This window comes from Dictyostelium discoideum, assembly GCF_000004695.1.
Source record: "Dictyostelium discoideum AX4 chromosome 5 chromosome, whole genome shotgun sequence".
In the NCBI taxonomy this organism is placed as follows: Eukaryota; Evosea; class Eumycetozoa; order Dictyosteliales; family Dictyosteliaceae; genus Dictyostelium; species Dictyostelium discoideum.
In genome coordinates, this window is record NC_007091.3 from 1,927,060 (window position 1) to 1,937,609 (window position 10,550).

General features: G+C 18.4%; 6 protein-coding genes across 6 annotated transcripts; 4 read left to right on the forward strand and 2 right to left on the reverse strand.

The window, feature by feature from the left end:
• Positions 1-218: 218 nt before the first annotated feature.
• Positions 219-347, reverse strand: DDB_G0288761 (hypothetical protein; the record flags this gene model as incomplete). Its single annotated transcript, XM_631470.1, has 1 exon — positions 219-347. The coding sequence occupies one exon, from the start codon at positions 345-347 to the stop codon at positions 219-221; it is 129 nt and encodes a 42-aa protein (XP_636562.1).
• Positions 348-1,185: 838 nt separating this feature from the next.
• DDB_G0295735 (transmembrane protein) lies at positions 1,186-3,261 on the forward strand (the record flags this gene model as incomplete). Its single annotated transcript, XM_002649069.1, has 3 exons — positions 1,186-2,497; positions 2,626-2,750; positions 2,890-3,261. 3 exons carry the CDS (start codon positions 1,186-1,188, stop codon positions 3,259-3,261), a joined length of 1,809 nt encoding a protein of 602 aa, XP_002649115.1.
• A 231-nt stretch (positions 3,262-3,492) lies between these two features.
• On the reverse strand, positions 3,493-4,090 carry tmem14A (transmembrane protein 14 A; the record flags this gene model as incomplete). Its single annotated transcript, XM_002649070.1, has 3 exons — positions 3,493-3,519; positions 3,681-3,787; positions 3,916-4,090. 3 exons carry the CDS (start codon positions 4,088-4,090, stop codon positions 3,493-3,495), a joined length of 309 nt encoding a protein of 102 aa, XP_002649116.1.
• A 2,616-nt stretch (positions 4,091-6,706) lies between these two features.
• On the forward strand, positions 6,707-7,825 carry DDB_G0288763 (hypothetical protein; the record flags this gene model as incomplete). The annotated part of the gene is made up of 1 exon (XM_631472.1): positions 6,707-7,825. The coding sequence occupies one exon, from the start codon at positions 6,707-6,709 to the stop codon at positions 7,823-7,825; it is 1,119 nt and encodes a 372-aa protein (XP_636564.1).
• Positions 7,826-8,912: 1,087 nt separating this feature from the next.
• DDB_G0288765 (hypothetical protein) lies at positions 8,913-9,443 on the forward strand (the record flags this gene model as incomplete). Its single annotated transcript, XM_631473.1, has 3 exons — positions 8,913-8,923; positions 9,159-9,162; positions 9,204-9,443. The coding sequence occupies 3 exons, from the start codon at positions 8,913-8,915 to the stop codon at positions 9,441-9,443; spliced, it is 255 nt and encodes an 84-aa protein (XP_636565.1).
• A 144-nt stretch (positions 9,444-9,587) lies between these two features.
• On the forward strand, positions 9,588-10,246 carry DDB_G0288767 (hypothetical protein; the record flags this gene model as incomplete). The annotated part of the gene is made up of 2 exons (XM_631474.1): positions 9,588-9,909; positions 9,960-10,246. The coding sequence occupies 2 exons, from the start codon at positions 9,588-9,590 to the stop codon at positions 10,244-10,246; spliced, it is 609 nt and encodes a 202-aa protein (XP_636566.1).
• Between the last annotated feature and the right edge of the window lie 304 nt (positions 10,247-10,550).

The window sequence follows — 10,550 nt, forward strand, 5'->3', positions numbered from 1 at the left end:
TTTTTTTTTTTTTTTTTTTTAATATTATTTGTTTAGATTATTAAAAAAAAAAATAAAAAAAATAATAATAGTAATAATAATAATAATAATAAAAAAAAAATAAAACAAATGAATAAATTATTTATTTTATTTTATCTTATATTATTTTATTTTATTTTATTTTATTTATAATTTTATTTTATTTTATTTTATTTTATTTTATTTTATTTTATTTTATTTTATTTACCCATCATTCTTAAATGCATATATGTAATAGGGTTAAATGAACCAGTTCCAACTAATATTAATGGTTTTCTTGAATCATTTATATTTGGTATAGTTAATTTTGAAACTGAGAAATTATTCATTTTATAAAAAAAAAAAAAGATTTGACTGATGTTGTTATTTTAACTTTTCTTAAAAAAACAACTATATAAAATTAGAATTTAATTGAAAAAAAAAAAAATCAATAGTTTTTAATTTTTTTTTTTTTTATTTTTTTTATTTTTTTTTTTTTTTTCAATTAAATTCGCAGAATTTGTTATTTTTAAGAATGGAATAAAAAAAAATTAATTAAATTGTTATAAATCTTTTTTTTTGGTTAGTTAATTAAACTATTTTAAAATTATTTTTATCATTTTATTTTTTAATTTGAATTATTATTATTATTATTATTGTTATTATTTTTTTTTTTTTTTTTTCATTTTTTTTTTTTAATATTTATTATTATTATTTATTGTTAATTGAAATATTTTTAAACAGTTCATTAAAATTAGAAATCAAATAAATAAAAAATAAAAAAAAAATAAAAAAAACAATAAAAATATATCAAAGTTAATAAAGAAAATGATATTCACTCACCGGATAAGCGTAGGATTTAAAAAAAATTATACCTTAAAAATGAATAAATAAAAGATATTAAAAAAAAAATTAAAAAAAAATATATTTATAGATATATCCATAAATAAATTATTTATATTAAAAAAAATAAAAAAAAAATTAAAAAAAAAAAAAAAAAATTAAAAAAAAATATTAATTTCATTTTTTTCATTTTCATTTTATCACCCTTTTTTTTTTTTTTTTTTTTTTTATCTTTCATGAATATTTGTATTCATATAAATTACATATAAATTTAAACAATAATAAAAAGAATTTAAAACAATATATATATATATTTTTTTTTTTTTTTTTTTTTATTTTTAAAAAATGGAAGATAATAATAATAATAATAAATTTAAAAATGAGGAAGAATTAAATCCACTATCATTTTCTAGACATAGTATTAGTGGCAGTAGTAATAATAATTTCCAAAAACATCAACAACAACAACAACCAGTAAATAAACCACAATCAATATTAAAAACACCTACAAATAGAGATTCAGTTAAAGCTAAACCGACATCTCTTTCTTTGTCAACATCTTCAACATCTTCATCTTCATCATCTTCATCATTATCACTATCACCTACTTCTAGTTATTCACCTTCAACAATTTCATCAAAAGTTGGCGGAACATCAAAATTATTATCAACATCTGATTTAGTTACACCAATCAAATCTAGTGCTAATAATAATATAAATTTACCAACCTTTTTAAATGAATCAACACCACTTCCAAGTCAAACACCAGGAACAAGGAATAGAGTTATGATGTCTGATATTAAACCAACTGTTCATATTTATCCCTCAACACCTATAGATAAAATTAAACAACCAACAACCATTAAACCAAAGAATACAAATGGTGGTCTATTTAATATTAATAAATTTTTAAATCGTAGTAATCATTTAAATTTAAATGATACAACAATTATTGATCAAACTATGAATGATAAAAATTCTGATGATGATGATGATGATGATGATAATAATAATAATAATGATAATTATACAGAGGATGAAAATAAAAATAAATCATTTTTCTCAAGCACTAGTAGTAAATTTTATAGAAATAATAATAATATAAATAATAATAATAATAATAATATAAATAATAATTATAATTTATCACCAACATCAGAATATTATCCATCATCATCAATATCATCATCATCATCATCATCACTATATAAAACAACGATTGGTGGTAGTGATAAAATAATTAAAAAAAGAAAACCAATAATTAGAAAGAAATCATTAATTACAAAAATTAAAGAAACTATAAAATATCCAATTAATAAATTAGATAAAATTCAAGAAGATATTGCTACATTTCATGATAATAAATATTATAAAACTTTAATATATTGTTTAGCATTACTATTGAATTTAATTCTATTTAGCTATGCAATTGATTTAATTAGTGGTTTATCAATTGCTTTAGTATTATTATCAATTAGTATAATCAATTCAATATTATTTTTTAAATCATCAAAGAAATCTTATCTCTATAGATTCGAAGGTACTCAATTAGGTCCAAATATGTCAATTGAACAAATTGAATCAATAATTCCTACTAGTGGTGCTTATGGAAATGAAACAAAAGATAATGTTGTAGTTTTAAAAATTTGGAATCCAAGTTTGTATTTTTAAAATTAATAATTAATTAATTAATTAAATAATAATTAATTAAATAATTAAATATTAATATCTCTTTTTTTTTTTTTTTTTTTTTTTTTCTTTTTTCTCATACAAATATTTATTTAGAATTTCCTTCAAAAATTTTATTCAATTTCTTTAGTCCATTACATGTTTTAATGATGATTTTATCAAGTCCTGAATTTGAAAAATTTTTAACTTTTACAATTTTATCAATTATAATTTCATTAATGGTATTTATTTTTATTTTTTATATTTATATTTTTTTAAAAAAAAAAAAAAAAAAAAAAAAAAAGAAATTTATATATATATAATTTAAATTAAAATAATATATATTAACCTTTGTGAAAAAAAAAAAAAAAAAAAAAAAAGTTTTATTTCTTTGGTGAGATGTATGAACAAAAGATAAGAGATGAAAAAGTTTTATTTTCTCAAGTTTGTTTAGAATATAATCATTTCATGAAAGTAAAACCATTATTAAAAGATAAAAGTACTCAAACAATTTCAACTGGTACTGATAATAATAATTCAAATCAACTTTTTAATAATAATAATAATTTTAATAATTTTAATAATAATAATTTTAATAATAATTTTAATAATAACTTTAACCCAACCATACCTCAAAACTATAATAATAATAATAATAATAATAATAATAATAATAATAATAATAATAATAATAATAATAATAATAATAATAATAATAATAATAATAATAATAATAATTTAAAATATTATTAATAATAATAATAAAACTTGTAAATATTTAATTTTTTTTTTTTTTTTTTTTTTTTTATTATTTCCCATTTGTAATTGAGATTTTTTATTTTTTTTAAAAATATTATCTATATATTTTAAAATTTTTAATTTCATCAATTTCAATACCTTGTTTTCTATTTATTTCATTTTGTTCTTCTTGTATTCTAATTTTTAAATTCTTTTTCTTTTGTTTTGGAGTATGATTGAATTCAATTACATTTGGGAAAGTGATAAAAAAGACTTTTTTTTTTTAAAAAAAATAATTGCAAAATAAAAAATAAATTAAAAAAAAAGGTAAAGTTTAATTGTTAATAGTGATTTTCACAAATTATTTTTTTTATTATTATCATTATTTTTTTTTTTTTTAATAATAATAATTATTATTATTTAAATACACATACCTTTACTAATATTATTGCACTAAAGACAGATACTAAACCAGCAGGGAAAAATTTACCAGAATTTACAAATCTCATTCCCATTATAATTAAAAGTACCAATGATAATGCTAAAATTTATATTAAAAATAAATAAATAAAATGAATATTTAATTTTATTAATTAATTGATTGATTTAAATAATATATATATGTGTGTGTTGTTTTAATATTTTTTTAAAAATTAAATAAATAATTACCCATTGTTAATTGTGTACCATTCTTTTTATTGGTGGTAGTAAGGTTAGCACTATAACCAACTAATAAACCACTAAGTAAACCCATGATAAGAGATGGCATTGAATTTGCTTTTAAGTAACCAATCAACCCACCAATTGCAAGTAAAATTGCATATGCATAAACTAATGTTGTCATTTTCTTTTCTTTTTTTTTTTTTAAGTATCTTTTTCAAATTATTATTTTTTTTTTTGTGATTAAAAATTTTTAATAATATAAAAAAAAACAAAAATAAAAAAAAAAAAAATTGATGATGATTTTTTTGATTTTTAATTTGTAAAAATAAAAAAAAATAAAAAAAATAAAAAAAAAAAAAAAGAACTGTTGGGAAAAGTCAAAAAAATCATATGATATTTGTCATTAATTTCAAAATAAAATAATAATTTTAAAAATAATTATATTTATGCGTTTTAGAAAATTCACAAAGGAGTTTTTTTTTTTTTTTTTTTTTTTTTAATGTAAACAAGTTTTACATTTTATTTATTTATTTAATTATTTATTTATTTTTTATATTATAATTTTTTTTTTTTTTTTTTTAAAAAAAAAAAAAAAATCACATAACCTGTTTGAAAAATTCAACTCCTACCATAAGAACCTTATAAAAAAAAAACTCCTTTGTGGTTACCTTACATTTAATTTTTAAAAGTTAGGGAAAAAAAAAAATAAAAAAAAAAAAAATGAAAAAAATGGTAAGAAATATGCAACTAACTCCCGATTATTATTTTTTTTTTTTTTTTTTTTTAATACTTTCAACAGGTAGATTTTTTTTTTTTTTTTTTTTTTTTTTTTTTTGAAAAATAAAAAAATTAATTAATTTATCTTTGATTAAAAAAGATGATCGGATAAAATTCAAAGCTTAAAAAAAAAAAAAACCCTCTAAAAGTAAAAGGAAATACTTCTTTTATTTTAAACTGATAAAAATCCGAAAAGGACCCGAAAGAGAAAAAAAAAAAAAAAAAAAAAAAAAAAAAAAAAAAAAAAAAAAAAAAAAATTTTTTTTTTCCCCTTTTTTATTATAAAAGCTTGTCGCCAGAGAAAAATAAAAAAAAAAAAAATAAAAAAACCCGATAATCTCAGATCTGTTGAAATGGTAATAAAAGGTTCATAAAAAAAAAAAAAAAAAAAATATCTAATTTACGTTGCAAATTGGGCAATTAACGACGCGTCACTTGTTTTTTTTTTTTTTTTTTTTTTTCGTGTGATTAATTAACAACATGATTAAAAAAATAAAATGAAAAAAAAAAATAAAATAAAATAAAATAAAAAAAAAAATAAAAAAAATTCTACAACCTTGTAAATTAAAAAAAAAAAAAAGGTGGGCATAATTATCAAACTTGGTCCACTTTTCGTAAATTTTTTAAAATTTTTTAAATTTCGTACTATGCGGAAAAGTCTCTCTTGATTTTTTTTTTCTTTTTTTTTTATACAAAATTTTTTTTCATTTTTTGATAGTAAAAAGATATTTTCATCGAGGCATAATCGAAAAAGTGGATGGTAGATCCCAGTTAATCGCGATTAAGTTGATTTTTTTTTTTTTTCTTCACTTTTTTTTCACTTTTTTTTATTTTCTTTTTTTTTTTTTTTTTTTAATTTTTATTTTATTTTATTTCACAATATTAGGTCGAGTCAACAATTAGATAAACACATTTTAGTGTATTCATAATCTTCTTTTTTTTTTTTTTTCTTTATTTTTTAAAATCAAAAAAATCAAATAAAATAAAATTATTCATTTAAATTGCATTTAATAAAAAAAATAAAAAAAATAAAAAAATTAAAAAAAAAATAAAATCTAAAAATAGAAAACTATAAATAAAAATTTTGACACCAAACAGAGAAAAAAATAAAAAAAAAAAAAAATAATAAAAAATTATTTTCAAACCAACTTACAACACATTACAATTAAAAATAAATAACCTCATATAGTTTATTTAATCCTACTCTCATATTTTATTTCTACAAATTTAAAATAGTCTCAAAATCAATTTTCTATTGGTTATTCAAATAATAAAAACAAAAAAAAAAAAAATAACAAAAAAAAAAAAAAAAAAAAAAAAAAAAAAAATTTCAAAAACTTTCACAAATATACAACGAACCTACCAATTTAAGAATAAAATATCTAGCTATATAAGCGAATTATTCACTTTTTTCATATAAATCAATAATCAATAATTAAAAGAATAAAAAAAATTTAAAAATTTAAAAAATATAAAAATATAATAACAAAAAAAAAAAAAAAAAAAAAATTTAAACATAATAGTAATAAATATTGAATAGAAAAAATAAACAAAAAAAAAATAAAAATAAATAAATAAATAAATAAAATAATAAATATATAAATAAATAAATAAATAAATAAATATATAAATAAATAATAAATAAATAAATTAAATACATTAAATAATTAATTAAATAAATAAAAATAAATAAAAATAAATTAAATAAAATAAATAAATAAATAAATAAATTAACACAAATAAATATATAACTTAAAAATTAAAAATAAAATTATTAAATAGGAAAATAACAAAAATAATAGATAAAATAAATATAATTAAACTAAAATAAAATAAATTATACCAAACAAAAACAAAATAACAAATAAAATAATAAAAAGATATTAAAATAAATTAAAAAAAAAATTAAAAAAAAAATAAAAAAAAAAAAAGATAATTTGAATCAAAAATAAATTGGTTGATTGGGAAAAAAAAAAAAAAAAAAAAAAAAAAAAAAAAAAAAAAAAAAAAAAAAAAAAAAATGTTAACTCAAGATGAACATAGAGAGGCATGTAGAGTTTACATGCAAAAATATAGAAGTAAACCAGAGAATAGAGAAAAGATAAGACAACAAAATGCAGAATATAGAAAAAGAAAGAAGCAAGAATCAATTAGACAAGTTACAGAGATTGGATCATTAGAAACTACTCTCGATAGTCAAAACTCTAGAATCAGTCAATTGGAAAAACAATTGATTGAATCAAATTTTAAAGTTAATTTATTTGAAAAAGAAAAATTAATACCAAAAAATTATTTAAATATTATCAACACTTTAAGATTACAATTAACCAATGCTCAAAATGAAATTGAAGAACAAAAGAATACAATTTCATTCAATCATCAACAACAACAATCACTTCAACATCAATTACAATCTTTACAATTACAACAACAACAACAATTGGAATTAATAAATGCTTATAGTGGTGCCACTAATAATAATAGCAATAATAATTTAACATCACCATCTTCAACTAGTTCATTTTCATTACCACCAACTCCAACTTCTTCAAATGTTCCATTACAACCATCATTTCAAAGTTCATTCTCTGCTATGAATAGTTTAACAAATGAACAACTTCAACCACAATCACAATCACAATCACAATCACAATCACAATCACAATCACAATCACAATCACAATCACAATCACAACAACAACAACAACAACAAAAACAATCACAAAATGTAAATAAAAAACAAAAGATAGTTGGATTATTTAATCAAGAATCTAGTCCATCCTCGTCATCATCATCACCATCATCATTTTCAAGTCCACCATCATCTCCTTCACTTCAATATCTTCCATACTCTCCAGCTTTACCAAATTCAATGACAAATTCTCCATCACCTACTCCAAGTGTAAGCGGTGGTGGCGGTAGTAGTGCTGTATCAACTCCACAAATTTCTTCAAATTATTCCAATACAAGTACTGGTAGTTTATCCTCTCTAGTTCCTTTTGAAGAAAATGGCTCAAATATTGTTTCATTTAAACAAACTAATCATTTCACTCTAGATCTCTTATGTGAGGTACTTCAAAGCGAAAAATCTTTACAGCATACCACCATCACCTTTCCAAGAAAAAAGAAATTTTGGTGATTTTAAAACAAGTATTGGTTTTGTTTTAAATGATATTAAATTATAAAAAAACAAACAAACCCAAACGAACTAACAAACAACAAGCAAACAAACAATATTTTTTCAATTTTATTTTTATTTTTTTTTATATTTCTAATTAATAAAATATTATTTTATTCCATTAATTTATTATATCTTTTGTTTGCTTTTTTTTTTTTTTTTTTTTTTTTTTTTTTTTTTTTTTTTCTAAAAATAAAGAATAAATATAAAACATAATCATTATGGTTTAAAAATAATATTTTTTTAAACTATTTTATTTTTATACATTTAATATTTTATTTATTTTACTTTTTTTAATTTAATTTATTTTATTATATATTATTTATTTCTTCTTGGTCAGAATCTTCAGAACCTTGGCTTGAATCTTCTTGGTCAGTTTATTCTTGACCATAATTTTAAAGTTGTTGTTGGAATATTATTTAGCATTTAGTTAAAGAGATCATTAATGTTACTTGGGCCAAAAGTTTTAAAACCATCTAATAGTTTTGATATTTTTTCCTTTAACCAAACACATTTACGAATAATATTTTTATTTTGTACCCATTATATCAGATAAGCCTTTTAAAAAAATAGTCTTTCATTCTCTGTCCAGTTTGAACCCTATTTAATTATAATTTGAATAAAAGTATTAATGATGATCACCACTACTTGGTAATTTCTATCACCACTACCCCATTTTAAAAAATTAATTAAATTGTATTTGTAGAAAAAAGAAAAAATTAAAATTAAATGAAGAAAAAAAAAAAATATAATTTTGGAAAAAAAAAAAAAAATTAATTTTGGAAAAAAAAAAAAAATTTAAAATTAATTTACAAGAATTCAACTCCATACACAATTTTATATTTTTTTTTTATTTTTTTTTTTTTATTTTTAAATTAAGCTTTATAAAATATGTTTATAGTTAAAATTTTTTTTTTTTTTTTTTTTAAATTTTTTTTTTTTTTTTTTTTTTCAAGTTTTTTTTTTTTTATTTCTATAAAATAAAAATACAAACATATAAATTCAATTTATACAAATAAATAATAAAAGATAAAAAAAAAAAAAAAAAATGGAATTTTTGTAAGTGTAATTTAAAAAATTATAAAAACAATATATTATGAGGAAGAATTTTTTTTTTTAGATAAAACAATAAACTTTGTAATGCAATAAATTTGCATCATAAAAAACTTTAATATCATGGATTTGGTTGAGAGAATGGTAACCAATGGGAAAATTAAAGAAATATTACCAAAGTTAATATCAACAAAACAAATTCATGAAGAAAAGATTTTATTTTTAATTAATTTAATTTTAGTATTGTTGGAATCTATTAATTTCATTAAAATTGATAAATAGATAGAGAATTTTAACAATAACACCAATTAATGAAAATAGATTTAATTTATTGAATGATTATTGGCAAATGTTATTAGAAAATCATCAGTTTTTAAATAATCATTTTATTGAAACAGGAGTATATAATAATTTAATAATCAATAAAGATACGTTTGAAAGTGAAGGCAGATTAGAACAAATTCAATTTTATACTCTAGTACATCCAATAATTTGCAAAAACTGTATCAGAAACATTAGCTCATAATGCCAAAAATAGATTCAATGATTCAACCATAACTCCAAATCAAATTGTAGACCATACTCGTTTGCTCAATGGTACATGTGAATCTACTTTTTGAATGTTGAAAAATGGACAATGGATAGAACATGACCAGAGCTCAGTGCTTATATGAACTCATTTAGATCATTCTCTATGCAATGTGTCCAATCGACCACCACTTGGGATTCAACAACCATTAGAAGAATACCATATTATCGTGATGAACCAGAATATGATACTGAAACTAAATTGGAATTTATTAGATTATTTTTTAATAGTTTGACAAATCAATTCTCTAAAAGAACCTTTACAAGAAATGAAAATAAGCAACCATTTGAATCCGAAATGGTAAATCAATTCAATGATAGCAAATTAAAATTAAATTATTGTTTAAAATTAGTTAGAAACAATTTCTTGTGCGAAACTGGTAAATTTCAACTTTCAATCAAAGGTTTGTCCAAGTCCCACACCAAGAAAAAAGAGCAATTTCAGTAAATATAGCAAGAAAATGTATAGGTTATAATGAAGATTCTCGTTTAGATGCTGTAATTTTTCAAACATCTGATTTTCGCCGTAAAGTTATATTTAAAGAAGAAGTTGCCAACTATGAATTTACTCCAAGTTTGGTAAATGAATCAATTAAAATAAAGAATGAATGTGAAGATTTAACACTTCTCCTCAATGAAAGAAGATTGGTTCTAAATCAAAATCCAATTTTGTTATCCCAACTAATCGATTTGGCATCAATTATTAAAAATGAAAAACACGAATATAATGCGTTCAAATAAAATTTCTAATCAACTTAGAATGCAATAATCAAAAATAAAGAATTATTCTGATTCATATTTTGAAAAGGCAAATACTTTCAAATTTAATAAATCAATTGTTTCAGAGATTGAAGTCAAATAATTTAATTGAAAGAGAAGGTCTTCCCAATAAATTAGAAAACCTAGATATGGAAAATATTATTGGTTTATATGAAATTGAATCTTCAAATGATAATATGGAATGAAAATCCAAATCTATAATTTATTATTGAGGCTTGAACATTATGTGAATCTAATTTTTGTTATAGTGTCATTTCTGGTTTCA